Source organism: Tamandua tetradactyla, chromosome 5 (assembly GCF_023851605.1).
Source record: "Tamandua tetradactyla isolate mTamTet1 chromosome 5, mTamTet1.pri, whole genome shotgun sequence".
Classification (NCBI taxonomy): domain Eukaryota; kingdom Metazoa; phylum Chordata; class Mammalia; order Pilosa; family Myrmecophagidae; genus Tamandua; species Tamandua tetradactyla.
The window spans coordinates 73101695-73126450 of record NC_135331.1 but is presented as its reverse complement, the minus strand read 5'-3'; the positions used below and the strand labels follow the sequence as shown (position 1 = coordinate 73126450).

The following is a 24756-nucleotide window of genomic DNA, read 5'->3' as shown; positions in this document are numbered from 1 at the left end:
TGAATGAAGTTTGCCACACTGATTGATTCTTCCTTTCATGAAAGATTTCTCTGTAGCATGCAATGCTGTTTGATAGCATTTTATGCACAGTAGAATGTATTTCAAACTTGGAGTCAATCCTCTCAAACCTTGTTGCTGCATTATCAACTAAGTTTAGGTAATATTCTAAATCCTCCGGTGTCTTTTCAAAAGTTCACAGCATCTCCACCAGGAATAGATTCCACCTCTTCAAACCACTCTCTTTGCTCATCTATAAGGAGCAACAACTCATTTGTTCAAGTTTTATCATGAGATTGGAGCAATTCTGTCATGTTTTCAGACAGCACATCTAATTCTAATTTTATTGCTATTTTCACCACAATTTCAGTTACTTCCTCCATTGAAGTTTGGAACCCCTCAAAGTCAACCATGAGTGCTGAAGTCAACTTGTTCCAAACTCCTGTTAATGTTTATATTTTGACCTTCCCTCATCAATTACAAATGTTTTGAATGGGATTTGAAATGGTGAATCCTTTCCAGAAGGTTTTTAAATGATATTTTCTGAATGCATCAGAGGAATCACTATGTATGCTAGCTATTAGATTGCAAAATGCATTTCTTAAACATTAAGACTTGAGAATTGAAGTGCCTCCTTGATTTATGGGCTGCAGAACAGATACTGTGCTAGCAGGTATAAAAATAACATTTATTTCATGGTACATCTCCATCAGAACTTTTAGTTGATAAGTGGAATCGTCAATGAGCAATAATATTTTGAAAGGAATCTTTTTTTTTCTTTCTGAGCAATAGGTCCAACAGTAAGTTTAAAATATTGTAAACCGTGTAATAAACAGATGGACTATCATCTAGGCTTTGCTTTTCCATTCATAGAGCACAGGCAGTCAATTTAGCATAATTCTCAAGGACTCTAAGAATCTCAGAATGGTAAATGAGCACTGGCTTCAACTTAATGTCACCACATACATTAGACCCTTACAAGAGAGTCAGCCTATCTTTTGAAGGCTCGAAGCCAGTCATTGACTTCTCTTCTCTAGCTATGAAAGTTCTAGATGGCGTATCTTCCAAAAGAAGGCTGTTTCATTTAAATTGAAAATCTGTCATTTAGTGTTGCCACCTTCATAAATGATCTTAGCTATATCTTTTGGATAACTTGCTGTAGCTTCCACATCAGCATTTATGGCTTCACCTTGCACTTTTATGTTACAGAGATGTCTTCTTTCCTCAAACCTTATGAACCAAGCTTTGCCAGTTTTTCTTTTATAGCTTCCTCTCACCTCTTTCGACTTTCATGGAGTTGAAGAGAGTTAGGGCCTTGTTCTGGATTAGGCTTTGGCTTGAGTGAAAGTTGTGGCTGGTTTGATCTTCTCTCCAGACCACTAAACATGTCTTCATATCAGCAATAAGGTTGTTTTACTTTTTTATCATCTGTGTTCACCACACAGTTTTAATTCCCTTCAAGAATTTTTCCTTTGCATTCACTATTAGACTAATTTTCTACTGCAAGAGGCTTACCTTTTAGCCTATCTCCATTTTTGACATGTTTTCCTCATTAATTTAATAATTTCTAGCTTTTGCTTTAAAGAGAGAGACCCATGACTCTTCCTTTCACTTGACTACTCAAAGGCTATTGCAGGGTTATCAATTGACTTCCTTTCAATATTACTGTGTCTCAGGGAATAGCGAGATCTGAGGAGAGGGAGAGAGGCCAGTCTGTGGAGCAGTCAGAGCAAATTTATAGATAAATTTGCCATCTTAAACATATATGGTTTATAGTATCCCAAAACCACTATCTTGTAACATCAAATATCACTGGTTACAAGGGCTGGGGGTGCATATGAAACCAGAAGTAAAGATAGATTATAACAACTGAGATGGTATAATTTAAGAATGTCTAGAGTGTATAACAATGGTGATTGAATGTACAAATTAAAAAATGTTTTTGCATGAGGAAGAAGAAAGGAATGTCAGTATTGCAGGGTATTAAAAATAGATGGTCACCCATATTTTAAAACTTCAAATTCTATATCAGAGTAAAGGGAGAAATGTTGATTTGGTGCAAAATTTATATTTTGATAGTGCATTTCCTAATTTAACTTGTATGGCCAGTTTAATTGAACACCATAAGTACATGGAACCTTGGACAGGGCATGAGATTTTGTTAGTTTGTCCAGATTAGTGTGATGCCCCGATAAATCCCAGAGTGACTTGAACAGTGAATAAAGAAGTATTTGCAAAGTCCCCTTGGGGGAATAGGCAGAAAGGGGGAAATATTCAACTTCCCCATTTGGGGAATTCCTGATATTCTTGCAAGCAGTGAGGACAAACAAATCAATAGGCTGAGCCCTCAATCTTGGGGTTCACCCATATGAAACATATCCCTACAAAGGATAGGCAAAGCCTAGTTAAAATTAGGCCTAAGAGTCAACCCCAGAGAACCTCTTTTGTTGCTTGGACGCAGCTTCTCTCTTTCTCAGCCAACACAGCAAACAAATTCACTGCCCTCCCCCTCTCTAAATGGGACATGACTCCCAGGGGGCTAAACTTCCCTGGCAACGTGGGACAGAATTCCTCTGGGATGAGCTAGGGCTCAGGATTGAGTAAACCTTCTCAAACAAAAGGGGAAAGAGGGAAATGAAACAAAAGTATCAGTGGCTGAGATATTTCAAGCAGAGTCAAGATATTATCTGGAGGTTATTCTTATGCATTATACAGAGATCCTCTCCTTTTTAGTTTATGGTGTATTAAAGTGGCTAGAGGGAAGTACCTGAAACTGTAGAGCTGTGTTCCAGTAGCCACGTTTCTTGAAGATGATTGTATAATGATAAAGCTTTTGCAGTATGACTGTGTGATTGTGAAAATCTTGTGTCAAATGCTCCTTTTATCTATGGTATGGACAGATGAGTAAAAAATATGGATAAGAAATAAACAAGTGATGGGGGTCCAGGGTTAAAACAAATTGAGTAGATTGAAATATTAGTGTTTGATGAGAGGGAGGGGTATGGGTCATGGCATGTATGAGTTTTTTCTTTTCACTTTCTTTTTCTGGAGAAATGCAAATGTTCAAAGAAAGTGATCATGGTGATGAATACACAACTATGTGATGATATTGTGAGCCACTGTAACCATATCAAGAATGTTTTACATCAAGAATGTTTGTATATTTGTTTGTTGCTTACAGTAAAACTATTTTTAAAAAATAAAATAAAAAGATAACCAGTCACAGATCTCCATAATATCAGTTTTTACTTTAGAATGACTTTGAAGTGAAACTATAAATAAACTAAATATATCTTTACCATAATGGATTTTGTGAGAGAAGGTGAAAAAATACATAAAAAGTCAAGTGTAATAGATATATGCATATGTGTATACATAGCAAATATTAAATTTTATATGGATGTACAGCACACAATAACATATTTTAGTACTCTTATAGGCATATACAAGCAAAAATATTGTAACTAGTTTATTGAAAAATTTTAAGAAGCCAATAACAATTAATGAAATTCAATTTCATATTATCAGCTACTATCAATTTGGGGTTTAAAGAATGTTGCTTGAGGCTTATGGTTGATTGAGATGTCAAGGTGCTTTTTACTCAGAATCTTTAAACAACTAGCAGAAATGGCAAAACCAGCTACCTCAAAAGCTCGAGAAAACAAGAAAAGGATTGCAGCAACTAGCTGGGCAAGTACAGAATTATTAAAATCAACAACAACACAGTTTTAAAAATGATAAGAGAAGCTGATAGCTCCCTTGCTGAACCTCACCCATGACCAACTTCGGGGTGGAGAAGCCAAACTGCACTCCCATTGTGAGTCCCTGACCTTGTCTCCAAGGAAGCAGATTAACCCTTTTGGGTATACTGGGTGCCTGTGTGTCAATGGCAATCTATCCTGTGGCAGCCTGAAAGAATAAACCAAGAAAGGAATTCATCTCTGGCCCTGCTAAAGAACTTGCCCTGCAGGCAGATGCAGATTGTGGATGGTGAATGCACTGTGAGAAACAACTAAACCAAAGCAGCCTGGGGCAAAGACTTAACTGTTTCAAATAATACAATAGAGCACCCAGGAAGGGGAGAAAGTCAATTTCATAGAGTACAGAGGGAATTCAAATTACTAAAAACAGAGAAATTCCAAAGGACAAGAGAAGGCAGAAGCCCAGGACAATATGCAGATTAGAAAAAATGGAGAGTACTCTGCATTTCACATTTGACTGGGCTGGTCTTCTTGATAGGAAGGACAGCACCAGTCAACATGGTGGCAATTTGCAAAGAGAGTGAAAGGTGTTTTTTGCATTGGTTTGTTTGCTTTTGTTAGTTTCTGGAACTCAAGGTAATCTCTGTCTGGCATGGCACTAGCTGAATACAAACTGAAAGAACATAAAGCTCAGGGACTAAATTGAGAGTTAACACTTTAAAACATTAAAGTGTACTGTGGGCAAGAAAGAATTGTAAGACAAACAAAGGAACAAAAAATGATGGTCTATCCAAGGGATGTTTCATGGGAATTGCTTGGAGCAGCCTATGAAACTCAAACATATTTTGGGACCAGGAGAGTGGGGTGCTGCTATTGCAAACGCCAACAATGTGGATATGGCTTTTGAATTGGGTAGTGGGTCGAGGCTGGAAGAATCGTGAGATGCTAGCTAGAAAAGGTTTGGATTGCTCTGAAGAGACTATTGAATGCTTAAGTTACTTCTGATGAGGACTTAGAAATGATGACTGTTCTTGCAAACTGAAAGGTGACCTTTATTTTATAGTGGCAGAGAACTTTTACAAAATTAAGTCCTGATGTAGGATTGAAGGCAGAGTGAAAGTGAGGAGTTTGGATATTTAGCTGAGGAGATCTCCAAACTAAATGTGCAAAGTGCAGCCTTACATCTTATAATTAAATATAAGAGGAAAGGGATAGCTGAGAACTGAACTTCTGAGCCCAGAGAAACCAGAAATTGATGGTTTTGAAAACTCTGAGTTTGTGGAAAGAAAGTCTCTAGAGATTAGGGCTCCATCTGAGGGTTTAACTGAACATGGAACCAGTCAGGCACTTCAGTGCAAGTTAGAATTGGAAATGCAGTTATCTAAAAAGGATCTGTGGAAAGTTTTTTTGTTCTGATCATTTGGACCTCTATGTACAGGCAAAATTGACAAGTTTTTTTTTTGCTTTTTTTTTTGTTTTTTGTTTTTTTTTGTGAGAGCTGTATGAACAGAACCAAAGCCAGCCTGAACTAAAAGGGATAGAAAAGGGACAGATTAAAGGAAAAAATGACTTCATAGGCAGAACCACAGTAAGCTGAGGTCTGGACCAAAGACGTTTTCTTGTGTTAAGACCCATGCATGTGTGTGGAATGGTTGAGCGTGCTCTGGTACTTGGGGGAGTGTTACCAACCCATTCTTCTCAGATGCTTATGGGATTACAGAGAGGTTGGTGGCCACCCCAGTGCTTGACAAGGGTGGAACCTGGAGCTGGTCATCATCCTGATGCTTGTCAAGGGTGACACCTTCACATCAGTATTCGGAGAGAGTGCCATCCCAGTATTTAGGGAGAGCACGACACTGACAAGCACTTGAAAAGGTTGGGGGTGCTGCTCCACCAGGCTTACAGGACAAAACACCATCCTATAGATGACTTTCAGACACTGAAATCTAATGGAGTATGCTGTCAAGTATTTCAGAAGTGTTTGTGACTTGAGATACCAATTTTTGTTCTAATTTCTCTCTTCTGGAAAGGAAAAGTTTCTCATATACCTATCCCTCCTTTGTATATTGGAAGTAGATAACTTGTTCCCTAAGTTTCACAGGACTACAGACAGAGAGTAATTGTACAGACCATACCTATCACCAGTTTTCATGAGAGTTTGTACTTAGTATTGTTACTGAAATGATTTAAGGCCTTTTGGATATTGTGATGGAATGAATGCATTTTGCATATGTAAAGAACATGCCTTTTGGGGGCCCAGAGGGTGGACTGTGGTGAACTGGTACTGTTTGTACCCCAGGAAACACTGCTACAAGAACTTAAAGCTATTTCCAGTCCTACTTATAAATCCATTGTAAGTAGGACTTTCTCAACAAGGTTACTTCAATTAAGTCATTGTCCTGGGTGGGCCTTATCCTTTTATTAGAGTACTTTATAAATGGAATGAATACAAAGTGAGAGAGAGAGAAAGAAAGCCAGGGAAGCAGGAAGTTGTAATCAACAAAACCTAGAAGAGAAAGGGAGAGACTAGCAGGCAATATGGCATGTGTCTTGCCATGTGGTAGAGGAGTCAAGGATCACTGGCAGTCAATCTTTGGGAAGGGAGCTTGCCCTGATGATGCCTTGATTTGGTCATTTTTTCTCAGCCTCAAAAGTGTAAGCTAATAAATTCCCATTGTTAAGCCAACCCATTTCATGGCATTTGCGTGGAGCGGCAAAGGTAACTAAATATTGCCTTTCAAATATGAGAGAGAAATTAAGACTTTCACAGATTAACAAAAGCTGAGGGAGTTTATTACCACCTGCTCTACAAGTAATACTAAAGAGAGTTCTTCCTACTGACAATAAAGGACACTAGACAGTGGATCAAAGCAGCACAAAGAAATAAAGACCTCCAGTAAGGTGATCATAGAGTAGTTATTCATGCCAGTACTATTGTATTTATTTTTGGGTATGTAACTCCACTTTTTACTTCATAAAGGTTTTGAAATACAAATGCATAAAATGTAATGCTCAAGTTTGTGTGGACATAAATGCATAAAGATATAACTTGTAACAAGTACAAAAATGTGGGGGAACGGAGGGCTACATTTACAATGTATGCATAGACTACTGATATTAAATACCTATCTAATAAGATATAATTCTTATACAGACTTGGGATTTTAAATTTAAGCCCTATGGAACTACAAAGGAAATATCTGAAAATTATGTGCAGAAATAAATTAGTAGAGTATAAAATGCTGCAGTCTAAAAAAATCAAGTAAATATGAAAGTAGGCATTAACAGAAAAATTGAAGGACAAAAAGTTTTCAAGACTTAAAAATATCAGAGATCAAAATAAGTTAAGAAAGGCCTGTATTATCAGTAGTTTATTTTAAATGTTAATGAATTAAACCATCCAGTCAAAAGTCAGAGATTGGCAGAATGGATAAAAAGCATGACCTAACTGTAAGCTATTTACAAGAGTCTCACCTTAAATTCAAAGACACAAGTGAAAGGATAGAAAAAATATTACACACAAATAGTAGGCAAAAAGAGAGCTGGAGTAGCTATACCAATGTAAGAAATAAAAGTTCTCTAAGTAAAAAACAGTTATAAGGACAAAGAAAGTCACTATATAATGAAAAGGGGTCAATTCTATAAGAATAGATAACATTTATAAATGTATAGTCACCAAACAGCAGAGCCACAAAATATATGAAGGAAACAATGGCAGATTTGAAGGAACAGACCATTCTACATTCATAGTATGAGACTTCAAAAATTAATTTCAATAACGGCTAGAACATGTAAACAGAAGATAAATAAGGAAATAGGAGATTTGAATTGAACTGTAAATTAACTAGATCTAACAGGTATATATATATGCATATATATATATATATATATATATATATGTATCTTCAACTAATATATATATATATTTATTCAACTAATATACACTTGGATCATTCCCCAGAATAAACATTTTTCAGGTCACAAAAAAATTAATACAATGCACATTCTCTGATCACAGTGGAATGAAACTAGAAATCAATTAAAGAGGGAGAACTGGAAAATTCACAGACATGGAAATTAAACAACAGACTCTTAGGCAACCAATGGGTCAAAGAAGAAACCACAAAGGTAATATCATGAGGCAAACAGAAACAAAAACTCACCATACCAGAACTGTAGGGTACAGAAATGGCTGTGTTTAGAAAGAAATTTATAGCTTATGTTATAAAAGAAAAAAGATTTCAGTGGATGCAAGGGTAGTTCAGTGGTAGAATTCTCACCTGCCATGCAGGAGACTGGGTTCGAGTTCCTGCCCATGCACTTCCCCAAAACTAAACAAACAAGCAAGCAAACAAACAAAAATTCAACAAATGGTGCTGCAATAACAGGATACTCACATGGAAAAAGAATGAAATGTGACCCCTGAAATACAGCATACCAAAAAAACAAGAAAGAAAGAAAGATTTCAGATACTAGATTTAACTTCACAACTGGAGGATCTAGAAAAAGAAGAGCAAACTAAACCCAAAGCAAACAGAAAGAAGGAGATTAGAGTTGGGATCAGTGAAATAAAGAATAAAAACAATAGAGAACCAACAAAACCAAAAGTTGGTTCTTTGAAAGTTCAATAAAACCTACAAACTTTTAGTGAGATGAACAAAGAAAAAAAGAGAGAGGCTGTCAATAACTAAAATCATAAATGAGAGGTAGAATATTTCTAATAACCCCACAGTAGTAAAAACAATGAACACAGGGTGCTACGAAAAACCGTATGCCAACTGTGCCCATTTGAAGCTGTTATGTTCCCCAGAAAGGCCATGTCTTTTTCCCTGATTCAATCTTGTCAGGACAGTCATGTTCATTTTTAATCCTATTTCATTATTGTAGAGTGGAAACTTTGATTAGATTGCTTCCATTGACATGTGACATACCCAGTTGTGGGCGGAACATTTTGGTTGGACTGTTTCCATGGAGGTGCGGCACACACAATTGTGGGGGTGACATTTTGATTAGATAGAGATGAAATTTCACCCATTCAAGGTGGATCTTGAAATACAGAGATATTTGGAGATGCAGAAAGAAAACACCCCCGGGGATGCTGTTTGAAACCATAACCAAAGGACCAGTAGACACCAGCCATATGCCTTCCCAGCTGACAAAGGTATTCTGGACCTATCAGCCTTTCTTGCGTGAGGGTATCTTTCCCTGGATGCCTTAATTTAGACATTTTTATGGCCTTAGAACTGTAAACTTGTAACTTAATAAATTCCCTTTATAAAAACCAGCCCATTTGTAGTATATTGCATTTCTAGCAACATTAAAAAATGCAACATATTAGAAAACCTAAATGAAATGGCAAATTTCTAAGAACACAACTATTTCCACTGACTCAAGAATAAAGAGAAGATCTCAGGACAGGCCATGGTGGCACAGTGGCAGAGTTCTCGTCTGCCATGCTAGAGACCAAGGTTCGATTCCTGGTGCCTGCCAATGCAAAAAAAAAAGAATAAAAAGAAGATCTCAACACACAAATAAGAATTAAAGGGATTGAATAAGTAATCAAAAACTTACCAAGAAAGAAAAGGTGATGACCAGATGGATTCGTAGGTAAATTTTACTAAACATTTCAAGAAGAATTAATACCAATCCTTAAACTCTTCCAGAAAAATGAAAGGACAAGACTACTCCATAACTCATACCAAAGCCCAATGAAAATACAACAAGAAAAGAAAATTACAGACCAATATCACATACAAATATAGATATAAAAATCCTCAGCAAAATACTTTCAAACTGAATGCAACAACACATTAAATTTATTATATGCCATGATCAGATGGGATTTATCCCAGTTATGCAAGATTGGTTCAACAAAAGAAAACCAATTGATGCAAAGCATCATATTAATAGAATCAGGGAAAAAAACATGCTTACCTACATTAATTCAGAAAAAAAAATTTGACAAAATCTAGCATCACTTTTTGAGAAAAACAATTAGATAACTAGGAATAGAAGGAAATTTCTTTAACTGGATTAAGGGCATATATATATAAAACTCACAGCTAACTGTGAGCTAACTCAATGCTGAAAGAGTGAAAGCATTTCCTATAAAATCAGAAATAACTAGGATTACCATTGAACCACTGTTTTTCAACACTATACTTTAATGTCTAGTCATGGTAATTAGACAAAAAAAAAGTAAAAAGGTATCCAAATTGTAAAGGAAGAAGTAAATCTTTTCCTATTTTCAGATGACAAGATCCTGTATGCAGAAAATGTTGAAAAATCCAACAAAAAAGCTATTAGAACTAATAACAGAAACCAAGAAAGCAGCAAGGTGCAATATCAACACTTAAAAATGTGTGAAGTTTCTATATACAAGTAATGAAAAATCTGAAAAGGAAATTAAGTAAAATATGCTATTTACAATAGCGACAAAAATAATCAAATACCTAGGAATAAATTTAACCAAGTGTGTAAAGGACTTATACATGGAAAATTATAAAACATTGCTGAAAGAAATCAAAGAAGACCTAAATTATTGGAAGGGTATTCCAAGTTCATGGGTTGAAAAACTAAATTTTGTTAAATGTCAGTTCTATCCAAAGCAATTTATGGATACAAAGCAATCATGAGAAAAAAACTCAACAAATTTCTTTGCGGAAATGGAAAACCTAATCATCAAATTTGTAGGGAAGGGAAGGGGTCCCAAATAGCCAGAACCATCTTGGAAAAGAAGAATGAAGTTGGAAGACTCACCTTTTCCAATTTTAAAACTTACAGTAATCAAAACAGCATAGTCCTGGCATAAACATAGACACATATACAAATGGAATTGAACTGAGAGTTTAGAAATTAACCTATGGCCAATTGTTTTTTGCCAAGTTATCTCAAACAGAAAAGTACTGCCTCTTCAGCAAGTAGTGCAGGGAAAACTGGATGTCCAAATGTGAAAGAATGAAGGAGGACTCCTACTTCAAACCATGTACAAAAATCAAATCAAAATGGATCAGATACCTAAATACAGGAATCAAAACAATAAAACTGGAAAATACTTCAGGATCCTGTGGTTAGGAATTGGTTTCCTAGAACTTATATGAAAAGCATACACACACACAAGATAAATGGGACATTAAAAACTTCTGTGAATCAGAGGAATTCATCAAAAAAGTAAAAAGACAACCAATAGAATGGAAAGAAATATTTGGAAATCACATTTCTGATAAGGGTTTAATATCCAGAATATATAAATAACTTCTACAACTCTAAAACAAAAAACAGATAACAACCCAGTTAAAAAATGGGCAAAAGACTTGAATAAACATTTCTCCAAAGAAGATATACAAATGGCCAAAAAGCACATGAAAATATGCATTCCATTAAGGAAATGTAAGTCAAAACCTAAAATGAGATAACATTTTACACCCATATAATGGCTACTACTTAAAAACAGAAAATAAGAAATGTTTGATCTGATCTGGAGCAATAGGAACACTTGTTCACTGTTGGTGAGAACGTAAAATGCGGTAGCCACTGTGAAAGAGTTTGGCAGTTCATCACATCTTAAGTACAGAATAACTATATGACCAGGCAATCTCAATTCTAAGTATATACCAGAAAGAATTGAAAGCAGGAACTCAAACAGATATTTGCACACCGATATTCATAGCAGAATTATTCACAATTGCGAAAAGATAGAAGCAACCCAGCTGTGCACAAACTGATGAATGGATAAACGAAATGTAGTATATACATACAATGGAAGATTATTCAGCCATAAAATGGAATGAAGTTCTGATACACGCTATAACAAATACTGTATAATCTAACTGATACGAAATAATTAGATTAAGCAAATCCACACAGTCAGAAACTAGAATACAGGTTACCAGGGGCCAGGGTTGGGGTAGGAAATGTGAAGTTATGCTTAATTGGGACATAATTTCTGTTTGGGATGATGGAAATTTTTTTGGAAATGGATGATAGTGATGGTAACATAACATTATGAAGATAAATACAGTGAATTAAATATTTGAACTTGGTATGAAGAGGAAATTTTAGGTTGTATATATGTTACTAAAGTATTTTTTTTTAAGTGAGACTGTACAATATAACCACTACATGCTAATGTAAAGCAAAATATATACATGGGGAGAAAAACAGAAATTAACATTACAAAAACTAAAAGATGCAATTACAACTATCAGACATTATCACTAATAGCACCTGATTCTAAATTTAAACTACGATGTTTATTTACATAAGACTTTGTCACATGGTAATTGTACCAGTAACTTTCCTTGATTTGAGATCAGATACTCCCATTAGGAAAAAAAAAAAAAAAAGCTCGGTCAATGTATAAAGCACAGAATATAAAAAACCATTAATGGGAAAACAAAACATTGCTAAGACTCCAAAGCCCACACTGGCATGGGCTAAGCAAACACAAAATGAACAAAAGGAATTGTGTTGGATCAATAGGTTCTCATTTGGAAATAGTGTATTTTCTAGTGGGACATTCAGATGGATGTTCAACCCTTAAATTAACTGAGGAAACCTCAGCGTTGCCAACTGTAGGATTGATGGAATTTGGAAGGGTGAACCAAGCACAAATCGTTGGCAGTAAGGACTACCATGGTTTGAGGTAGTCAAAAATACAGGTTTACAGATGGTGGAGCTACCAATGACCTCCTCTAGAGTATACTAGAAGGATGCAGCCTTGAGACCCAAACATGCAAAAGCCCTACTTAATGGGGGTACAGGGCATTTCAGTGCAATATGTAGAATGGGTAAAAATCTGGCTGGCAATTGAATAAACAGGAAAAGAGAAAAGGAAGACAATATATATTTTTACAGATTCATGGATAGTAACAATGGAGAGGCAATATGGTCTGGATTATGGAATCTGAGTAATTGGACAATTATTAACCATGATATCTGGGGCAAAGAAATATGGGATAAAATAACTATTTCAAAAAGTTATGATCATACATGTATCAGTACAACAAATGACAAGTCTAAGACAAAGCATAATAATTCAGTAGACAGGTTAGCCAGGATAGGAATAAATATATAAATAAAATATAACTAAAAAATATATAAATATATAAAATATTTATAAATTTATAATAAATAAATAAATACTAAATACAGAAAAAAGTATGGAAAAATACAGAAAGATTATGTAATACCATAGAGGAAAACATATAAATGGGGACAGAACATACAGGACACCATAGATTACTTGGTGCCATTAAATGGATAGAAAAAAGAAATTTGCCCACATATACCACACTACAACAGACATTTTTCACAAATTTTGAGCTCTGTAAAAAATTTAAGGTACAAACATAAAAAATATAATTTCTGACAAAGAAAAACAATTTACAACATCACACATAATATAAATTGATTATAGAGGTTCAATGCCAATAGAAAATAAAGGTTACTCCTGTAATATAAGAGTATTATTATATAAGACACATGGTCAGGAACTGGAATTCCTTCTCCACATAAAAAGAATGATCAGGAGTCAACTATGTAAGGTTGTGAATCATGGATAGCATGTCACAGACACCTTCCAATCATAGAATCATATTTTACAGGACAAGAAGTATAAAAAGGGTCTAGGAATGAAGTAATATGCAGGGCTTTTCAGTGAGCATACAACCCCCACAGCAATACAAACACAGAAAGATATAATGATTATTTAAAGAAAAATTGAGACTACTAGCCAATAACACAGACCTGAAAGGTTGGTGGAGGGCCAAATTAAAGCTTTAAATCATAGGGAAAGGTTGAAATTACCTAGGCCTATAGACATGCTTAGAACACAACTTACTGAAATTAAAATATGAAATAATACAGAAAGACAGACTAGAAAAGGAATAGAGGGAAAGGTGTTAGAAGAATGGATAAAACTGTGGAGATCACAGAAATTATAGCTCCATCCTTACATGGACTTACTGACTAACCTTAGGAAAAGGACGTCTTACACAGGTAAGACTAATTTTATGCATATCTAACTTTCAGATGTATTACAGGATAATGATCTTGGTAGTCCTGGTTGGACTGTTGATCTTTTGGATCTGCATTTTGGTTGGAAGTCAAACTCATTGTAACAATGGAGGAGAAACCAGTGGCAATAGTGCCACTCCCTTCAACTTTTACAAAACTAGTATCTGTCACATCACCAAACAACTTTACTTCTTGCGTTAGTTTGAAGCTGTTATGTTCCCCAGAAAAAGCCACTTTCTTTTAATACATTTCCAGGGGTGCAGACCCGTTATAGGTGGGACCTTATGATTAGGTTGTTTCATTTAAGATATGACCTACCTTATTCAAGGTGGGCCTTAATCCTCTTTCTGGAATTCTTTATAAGAGGATAAAACACATATAGAAGCTAAGGGATGAAACTGAGAGAAGTTCAGAGATAAAGACCCAGCCAAGCTGAGAGACAAGGACACAATCACAGGAGCTGAGAGAGGAAGTCACTGAAGCCAGAACTGCAAGCAATGAAACCCAGGAAAGAAGGACCAGCAGACAACACTAAAGACCTTGCTCTCTAACAGAGGAGCCCAAGTTCACTAGTAACCAGTCTTCAGAGAAGGTATTGTCCTGATGATGCCTTAATTTGAACATTTTCATGGTCTTAGAATTGTAAATTTGTAAGCTAATAAGTTCCCATTATTAAAAGCCAATCCATTTCTGGTGTATTGCATTTCATCAGCTTTAGCAAACAAAACTACCTCTATAGAACACAAAGTTTCACCCATATGTCCTACTGAACCAGCCCTACACCACAATAACCTCAGCACTTTTGAAGAGCAGAGAGAAGCAGCATAACAAGCATTAATTGTGTGAGCAGCTGTGACAAGGATCTCCAGGGAATGCTTAGCACCAACCAGGACTTTGATAACCTCCTATTGAAGGAACTGAGACTCTCTTGAACAATTTCTCATTGAATGAGACTCAGTTTTAGGTACTATTCAAGATATGAATGAACAACAACTAGAATTGATACCTGATTTTCTTCCTCTAATCACACATTCTGGTGAAATGTGTGATGAAAGATGCATATGAGGCACAGTAGGCTATGGGTACTCAAGAACAGTCAAAGCCTCTAGAAGAAGCAGTCCAAAGACTTCTAAGAAACCCATTTTCTTTCAGAGGAGCTCCTATTTAAGAAACAAGTGCTCTATCCATGGGGAATACCAGTTAATTGTTCTAAAGTTTCTATATTTTGCTCTTGTTGTTTAGTGTTATGCTTGCTATGTTTTGCCAAGTGATGTTGTCAATAGTACTATTCACAGGAGCGATGGGAGAAGTGTGACTAACAATTATGGTAATGAAATTTCAACCATAGTCACAACTACAAAGGACTCAAATATTTAAATTAAAGGAAAACGTTTTATCTTTGGCTGGCTATGCTAGCTAATAGAACCAAGTAGCCTTCAAATCTCAGGGAACCTATATGGAGACATGAAAATAAAATAATTAGAACATTTATTCTCTCTAACACTTCCAGTGGAAATGTTGGACACCTTCTGATGCTTAAGTAAGTATGACGATCAGCAGCAGGGCACATTAATCTATAATCTAACCACATGGTTTAAAGGACTAGCATTGTTCTATCAGTATTAGTATAGGCAAAGCTTACCAATCATGAAAAGTGCCAATCAATTCTGGTATGAATATTTACTATAATTTCATAGGCAAAAATGTGTCAAGTCTTATAATGACATGATCCCACATAGCCCACAAAATACAAAAAAGTTGTGAATAGTACTTAGAATAGTCAGGAAGTGTTTTAGACTGGCTATGATGCAATGCTAGCTGAAGAAATTAATGATGATTATTATTAATATAATTATAATGGTTTTTATGATGAAGAGGAAGAAGAAAAGGAAGAATTAGACAAAGAGGCAAAAGAGAAAGATTGGAGAAACACATTACATCCAGTTCCATCCATGATCATGCAGAACACCTGTACCACCTAAGCAACAACTGGTAAATTCTAAAAAAGTCTGGCCTAAGGTTAATGTACAATTACCTCCATCACCATACACTGAGATACTGAAAACAGGGATACCCTGGAGCCACCACAAGAGGAACTCAGAACCCTTAAGGTTGCAGAATGACCAAATGTGTTCCATCATGGAAATATGACTACACATGAAACTAAACTAGCCACATCAAAAGCTGAATTCTTTAAACCACAGGTATTCTAGTTGAGGCTTGATAATGAGTTTGTTTATGAAGAATTAGATTGAACATAGAGGAGAAAAACACAGTGGATTTGAGGGATTATAAGAATTCCCTAAATTTAGACCAGAATTTACAAATTGGCCATTCACACCAGAGAGCCATTCATTGATGATTTAAAAAAAAAAAAAAAAAAAAATCCTCTGCCATTAACACAGGCAAAGCAGAACAGACATCTATTCAATAAGAAATTATAAGCTAAGCAGAAAAGTATAAACTAAGCAAAGAAAGAGGAGCATTACAGAGACCATGAACTCTAGTAGTAAAAATATACTAGCCTTGAGATATGAAATAATGACTGTCTGTGAAACCACACACTGGGAAATAGCAAAAACTAATATCTCTGCATGGCCAGAAATAATAGGACCCTTTATACCATTTTCAAATGACCGTAAATAAATAGTTATGCCATGCAATAAGACTCACATTAATACCAAAATGCTGGTGAATCAAACAACTTATGAATAAATTTGCAATAAAAATCTAAAATGTCCTATGTAGGGGCTAAGATCCCAATTACAGGATACACCATTCTTAATTAGACCCATACAGCATAGATCAGTATAAATGGGGGAGTGACTTATAGACTATGCAAAAGTAATACAATGCAATAATTAGGAAAAATTAAAAAATAACTAACAATTCATGCATACTAATATACCATATACTAAGTTATGACATCAGACTTAATTTAACAGAACTAGACTATTGTAAAATGTTATCTTATATTATCTGGCACCTTGTAGTGGTTGTTAAGATATGTAGAAACCAAAAACAAGTGCTTAATATAGCTAAAACAGTAATATCAAGATTGGTGACAACTGCAGAATGTTCCATGGTTTTAGGAATGAGTTTACAGACTGGATTATTAGAGAAAAAACTTTGAAAAATGCAAAAGCTGAAAATTCCACAGCCTCATTTGACTTGATAAACTTACAGCCTTCCCCCAAAAGATGCACAGGCACTGGCACAATTCATGAGTACACACCAAGCAGAATTAGATCACTGGAGGCATGATATAAAACTTCTGAAAAGGATCCATGAACTTTATGACCTAACTTTGTTACTTAGGTACACAATGTAAGGTATACAGAGGAATAATAGAGAATAAGGATTTTTATATAATAACATTACCTCAGGTGGTATATAGGGGGTAATCATAGGAGACCAATTATTCAACTCCTGGCATTTGGGAACCTCACAACTTCCAAAAGATAACTGGCATAGTTGATCCTACTGTTGTAAGCATCTACCTTACAATTTAATAAACAAGAATTTATAGCTAGTGTGAGAGCACCAATATGCAGTAAATACTTTCAAGAACCAGAAAGCCTACAATTTATGGGTTTATTAATTAAACAGACTATAGAAACAGGAAAACTTTGCAATTCCCAGGGGGTTTAATAGGAGGATCGATAGAGGACATGGATGTAAAATGCGAAGATTTTCAAAGACAATAAAATTCAATGTCCATGCTAGGGCAGTTCTCTCACATTTAGGACTTCAAATAAAAAACACTTATGAAATAATGGATTACATTCAGGAACATGGAGAAAGGGTAGAGGAATCACTGGACACTTTTAAAACAGCAATAAGTCAGATGGATTTTTACCTTCAAAAGATTAGGAAAACTATTGACAAAATACAGCTAGAAAACCAATGTAACACACTGCAATGGATGCTAAAAGATACGTGGGACTTTTTTTTGGGGGGGGGCGTGGAGGGCCCAGGAATCGAAACCAGGTTTCCCACGTGATAGGCAAGAATTCTGCGACTGAGCTACCCTGCACCACCCTTATTTGGGACATTTTAAGTCTAGCACTTGCAATAGGTAGATATTGGGCAAGTACTACAGGTAATCTGACTAGATTCAAATTAGATGTGATTTAGGATAATGGATGTTAGTACTTAGGAGAAGATGAAATGTAAATCTTAGCCCTAAAAGGAAGAATATGGAAATTGTGATATCACATTATGGCAATATTCCAATTTTTGAAAGGAGTATGAATGCTTAGACAGTCCAAATCCCCACAGAAATAGGGTGTATACAGACACCAGCAGAGGTCGGAAGACCGGACATTAGGTACCTCATCCATAGCCAAACAGAGAGACCAGGAAGAAACATAACTATGACAAGCCAAAATATAAAAGAAACTGCAGTATATAAGGGAATTTGACTATGATAATATGTTCTAATGATGAAAGAACTATAACTTATTGGAATAAGGGAAGGAATGTGCATTTTCTCCTCCAAGCTCATATCAAATTTCGACAAGTTACAAACATCATGGTTGATGGAAAATTTCATTATATCCAGACCACAGAAGACAAAGGAACTCTGAGTTTGAACAATGAGGCATATCATATGGCTAAGAAGGAAATAACTCTAATTAATGTAAATCAAACATTAGCAGACTATGATGAGCAGTGCTTAGAGGGAGAAACAATACAGATCCAATCCTGATTTCAGAAGGTAGAGAAGGGACATGAGACATGTCATCCAGAAATAATGGCTGCACTAAATACTGACTATATGGCAACAGGAAAAGCTTTGCAGCATTCCTAAATCCATATTTATGTTATAAAAATTATATTAACTTGGAAGGAAAAAATGATCAAGCTAAGATATTTGGACGGTTTGGAAAATTTAGGATTTGGAAATCTGGAGAAAGCATATTTGATCATGTTAAAGAAATAATAGCTGTCATCATGAACGTTTCAGGAATTACAGTGTTTAAAATGCTTATAATAAGAGTGTTCAAAAAATGCTGTGAACCAAGATCAAGCACTGGTTTCATGCCTATTGAAATGATATTAATGATCTTAAATTGCCTAAATATGGTAAACATCTTCATCACAATTAGACTGTAAACTAATTGTGAAAAACATGTTTGTTTCTTAAACAAATGATAACCAGGAATTTTTGTGAGGATGAGATATGGACTGCCCTGGTGTCAGTCAAGAGGGAGACTCACTTGATAAAAACATTGAAATCAGGCCTCTGAGGAATAAAACTACAGTAGAGACGCTGCTTACGTGAGCCTCATGTACAGGCAAACTGAGACCCAGTCACTCTAACTCCTGCCCCCCTATGCCTGGCTGCTCTGTCACACCCACTGTCCCTCTTACCCATTGCACTGACACCAGTGCTGCCTATGGAGGGCTTCAGACCCTCCCCTGAGACTGCAGCAGACCTCTCATTAAAGTCAAGCTGCCTTGACTCAGCAGTAGTGGAAGCCCCATCGGGTTAGAAGTTAGACAAGGGATTGTAGTTCTGGTTAGTCAAGTCACTTTGATGAAGGCTCTTTTTCTTCCAGGATCAGTTTTCTTATCTGTAAAGTGGGGCCAGTAAAAGCCGTTCTGCTTAACTTACAGGAATGTCAAAAGAACTAAAGGTAAAGGATAAAAAGCATATTAAAAATGTAAAACTACTTCTATTGTCATATCAATTAGCATCTTATATTCATTGTGATAGAAATTTATTGATAAAGTATTTTTCAAAGCAGTAGATTTTATCATCCTCTTCAAACTCACCATAGGTTATTGCAGAAATTTCATTTCATTAACAAAATAAATGGACTGACTCTATTGATAGAGTATTTACTTAATTTAAAACAAAGAGCATTAAATACATTATTAAGTAAAGGACGTTCTGAATTATGAATATACTATATGGCACAATGATTTCCCATGAGCAATAACCACTCAAAAATGTTTTCTGTAGGCTGGAACAATCTTAGACATTTCAACAATCATCAGGAAATTTTCCTGATTCGGACCAGGAAATTTTATGTTACCAATTTTTTTATACACATTTTAAAGTAGTTTAAATATAAACAATCTGTCTTTTTAATATATTGCAATTTAAATTTTCTGAAAAAAATTTCAGATTGGCTAATCATGAGCCACTCTAAATGGATCTGAGAGTCAATTTGAACAAAATGCCATGTACATCTGTAACTTTCAGGACACATACAAGATCCACCAGTCAGTTATAGTAAGCATACAGATGTATTTTATTTTCCAACCAAGTGACAAGGCATTTCATGCTGTGAATATCTAACACTTTTCTTTGACAACTAGGCAAATATTTATATTTTCTGCTGTTCTAGTGAGGGAATAGTTCAACATTGTCTCAGCTGATTTAGTGCCAACTCAAGTCAGTCTTTCGACATTTGTCCAGGTAACTGGACCAAGAATTCCTGGTGAAGACTTGTCACAAATTATAGTGATATTCTTTATTCTTTGAATAGTCTCAGTTGGCAGAGGTGATGTTGAACAGACAGTAGATAAACAACACACCGATCCACTGAATTGTAACACTGGGAATATTAAATAAACTGTGTCGCTTGATATACTAAGCTAGAGGAAAACCACTGAAAATACTTTCCTCTCCAGAACTTAAAACAAAGAAAAAAGAAAAATGTATTAGAGCAAATAGAAAAAGGAGATGGAAAAATTATAAATCAGGATGGAGTTCAGGAACTGAGGTATAAGGAGAATCAAGACTAAGTCAAGATGAATTTAGTCTTGGATTTCAATTAACTAGCAATCCGTAGATTAGCCAGAGAATGATCTGGAGGTAGTGCTAAATTTAAAATCAGCACTGCAGCCAACAGAGCGTTTAGGAAATGAATTAATTATTAAAGGAAGAAGATGAAAAAGAACAGATTTCTCTCTCTTAATACTATGTCTGATTTTTCAGATTTTAGACAATCTTAATGCTTATAAATTGGGTGCCAACCGTACCTGAAGCCCCAAACTGGGAATAATCAATTCAAGCTGCTTCTCTGCTTATTGGAGAAGCAACTCTCACTGGAAGGGCCTCTTTTCCCCAGGTCACATAAATATCCCACAACCAAGAGTGTTTTCTCTCTCTCCTCTGTCATCTACCAATCCTGACCCAAGCAGCTAGCCTCCCTGGGGAACCAGGCACCATGGGACCTCTTTCCTCACTCTTCTGGACCATTCATACTGGCTAAGTAAAAATGTAGTCATTTGCTGAAAGTTTCTTTTGTGCCCGAGTCTGTGTTCCCATGATACACCATGTAGCAGGTCCCTCCACAACACACAAAGAGAGGGAAAACAGGGTCTCAGGCAGGTAGTTGTACATCCATGTGTATGGCAGCATTATTCACAATGAACCAAAGATGGGAAAACAGAACACCCATCAACAAATGGATGGATAAACCAAATGCACTATATACACATATTAGAATATTACTCGGCCATGAGAAGAAAAATGAATTTATGCTGCAACATAAAAGAAACTTGAAAACATTATGCTCAGAGAAATGAGCAAAATATGTAAAGACAAAAATTATATATCACTTATAAGTTATGACAAGATATAATAAATTCTCAAAATCAGAAAGCAGATTAGAGGTTACTGTGAGAGGGAGGTTTGGGGGTGAGAATGTTGTTTTTTTTTTTTTTTTTGTAAAACTGAAAAAAAAAAGAAAGATGGGGAAGATCAAAGTGGTTTATCATCATTGTTCTTTGACAGGGGTGGGGATAAGTGCTAAGTATAAAAGCGACCCCCAATACATAGTATCATGAATACAGACAGAATAAATAATGATCACAGTTATTTATGGTTAGCATAGACCTTAAAACTCAAAAGAAGCAATCCCTTTACTCCACTCACCCCCCAAAAATGCACAAAAAGTACTATTTAGAGAAAAAAAAGAGGAAGTTGTAATAACTGTCCAGAAATCCAAAGTCAGGACTCACAAAAAATTATTTTTGTGTGAAAATAATGATTTAAAAAGATCTCATCTGCTGATTTGACCCAATCATATAGCTATTCCATAACTTAAAGAAAATATCAGTGTTAAGAGCAGATGTGTCAAAATGACTAGGAGTTCTGTAGTCACTGGGGATTTGTAACTTGAGTTTTCTTCAGTCTGCTTCTGCTTGTGCCACTGACTTCAGAACTGTACATTTGGGGCAGATCTAAATTCTCACATTTAGAAGAGAATTAAAGCATGTGTGAGATCTAAACTCTCTGTGCCTAACTTGGTCCTTGGTACACAGCAGCTGCTCACTAAATATTGGTTGAACGACTACATGAGAGAATGGTTTCTTGAAACACTTAGTTATTACATATTGGACTGGCTCTCAACACTTTTTCAGTGTTTTCAATCCATATCAGCTTTACAACCAAACATTTCCATGGTACTTTACTGCTTTTATAGTGCTTTCACAAGTAGTATGTTGTTTAATTTTCACAACTGTTTTAAAAAATTACAGAATAGAAAATAAAAGTTTAAAGCAGCACAGTATTTACCAAAGGTAACAAATCCAGTAAATAGCAGGGCTAGATTAAAAGCTAATTCTCTGGGCGAGTCCATTGAAGGTACTGTTTTCGTGCTAAAAAGAAGCAGAATTGTTTTAATTTGACAGAGGTCTATAGCTTAATGAATTGTATCGTATCAATGTTAATTTTACAGTATTGCTAATTGTGATGAGGTTATATAAAATGTTAAAATTAAAGGGGGCTGGGAAAAGGCTACAGATTATCTGCATATTACTTTTCAAACTTTTTGGGTTTTATGTATTTATTTATTATTATTTTTTTTGTATGCTGTATGGTGGGGTCACATTTCATTATTTTTCCATGTGAATATCTCATTTTTATAGCACCATTTGTCGAATTTTTGTCTGTTTGTTTGTTTGGGTGCATGGTCTGGGAATCAAACCCTGGTCTCCTGCATGGTAGGTGGGCATTCTAACCACTGAACTATCTGTGCACCCTGTTTGCTTGTTTTTTGTTTGTTTGTTTTGCTTATTTGTTCATTTTTGGGGAAGTACATAGACTGTAAATCAAACCCAATTCTCCCATATGGCAGATGAGAATTCTAGCACTGAACTACCTTTCACCCCCTTTGGCAAGTTTTAATTATTTAAAATTAAAAAGGAAATTAGATGGATGGTGGTTTGGGTGGCACAACATTGTGAATGTAATTCAATTACATTCACACAAAAGGGGACATTTTAGGATTTATATATATATTTATTACTAAAATACCTTTTTTTTTTTAATCCACAGAACTTCACAGTATAAACAGTGAACCCTAAGTTAGACCATGGACTATAGTTAAATGTATAATTGCAAAAATGTGCTTTCATTTATTATTAATATACCACACCGATACAAGGTGTTAATAATAGGGTGACATATGGGAATTGTGTATTTTGTGCAGGATTTTGCTGTAAACCCAAAACTTTTCCAATTAAAAAAAAGGAGAAAACAAAGTAAATTAAAAAGAAAACACTTTGGGATACCTTAAGACTCTGGTCAACATTTTGTTAAAGATGCCTGAATTCTACATTTAGAAAATGATCTGGACCCAGACAATGTTAAAGGTAAATATTACCAATGGGTCAACCTGCCAGTGGAAGCAGAGTCCTCACAAAGTATCTCATTTTAGTTAGCAGGGTAGCCCATTGACTAGCCACAAGAGTGAATTGATAAAGAAGTCTCCGGAAGTCAAGAAATTACAACGCAGGGTATGAAAGCATTTGCTAATGAGAGAACTGGACCATACAAACTACACATCAGTGAGATCAAAGAGAAGATTCCAACAGGAATTATTAAAGAATACTACTGTAGTATATAGAAGACAGAGTCCTAATCAGTAAGTTCAACAAAAGTTCAAAATTTATAAGCTAATACTGGACTTGATTTATTTTCTTCTTGGGGAGAATTACTAATTTATTGTTAAAGTTACTATCTTTAGATAGTAAAAGACAGCTGGACATGATTAAGATAACTGGGAAAGTCTTTTGCAATATTTTGAAGAAAAGAGGAAAAATACTGGCAGAATACATGAATAGTTATGTGAACTTTTTTGTTAGTTGAAGCCCTGACTGCAGTGTCATGGCTCATAGGTTAACATCACTCTGGAAGAAGGTTCAAAGATCTTTTTCTTCAGCCAACTCTTTAAAACAGAATGTTAGACAATGGTATACTGGGCAGAAATTCAATGATACAGTGAGCACCTGCCAAAACCACAGTGACCTTCTCTGCCACATGACCCCACTATCAGGAACACAAGTATTGGAAGAGAGAAGTTCTGTTTGAGACAAGGATGGCCACCTCTATGCTGGAAGTGAGGTCCAAATCAGTGGCATCTTTTCTCTTAGGGAGCCAGACACTTTGATCATATTAACTCCATTCTTCTCCAACATCAATATCATTTCCTACCACTCTTCTCCCATAACTTGAGTATAACACAGCTTCTAGGCTCTGGATTAAAAATTATTATGGCTACCCCAAAGCAGAAGATATTTCCTGCTACTAGGTGTTCCTATCTGCTTTCCACCTTCATGGAATGACTGCCTCTATGGAATTAACTTATTAGTCCGTCAATAATAACCCATAAAATATCGTTGCTTTCCATTCATGATACTGCAATTTGTCAAGACAAAAATCTAGTATAGATTGTTTTTAAGGTTTTGTTCCAACAAATTGGTAGTGTTTGATTTTAAAAAGTTTTTTAAAAATCACTTTTTAAACAAATGGGGTGTTAACAATTCTTGTTGTACTTCACCATCCCTCGGTTATGTTAGGTGGCATGCACTTGTACACTGAACCTTGTAATCCTTACAAGAATAGTAAAGAATAGCAAGGGACTTACCAAGACTTGGGTAACCAGGTGTGGAAGGGTCTCCTCCTGGATTCAGTGATACCATGAAGGCATCATAGGTAAGATTCCTAGTCTTTGGTAAATCACAAGGATCAATATATAGCAGAACACCTCCAAATCCAGCCTTTTCCAACAAGGAAAGC

The 24756-nt window shown here is 35.5% G+C and overlaps 1 protein-coding gene across 23 annotated transcripts in view; it reads right to left on the bottom strand.

Annotated features, from left to right (window-relative positions):
• NAALADL2 (N-acetylated alpha-linked acidic dipeptidase like 2) overlaps window positions 1-24756 on the bottom strand; it is a 1514274-nt gene that overhangs the window by 532238 nt on the left and 957280 nt on the right. For all 23 annotated transcript variants that reach the window (XM_077161086.1, XM_077161088.1, XM_077161081.1 and 20 more), the window contains one exon: window positions 24605-24755. In XM_077161086.1, coding sequence (XP_077017201.1) covers window positions 24605-24755 — 151 coding nt within the window. The remainder of the gene's footprint in view (window positions 1-24604; window position 24756) is intronic.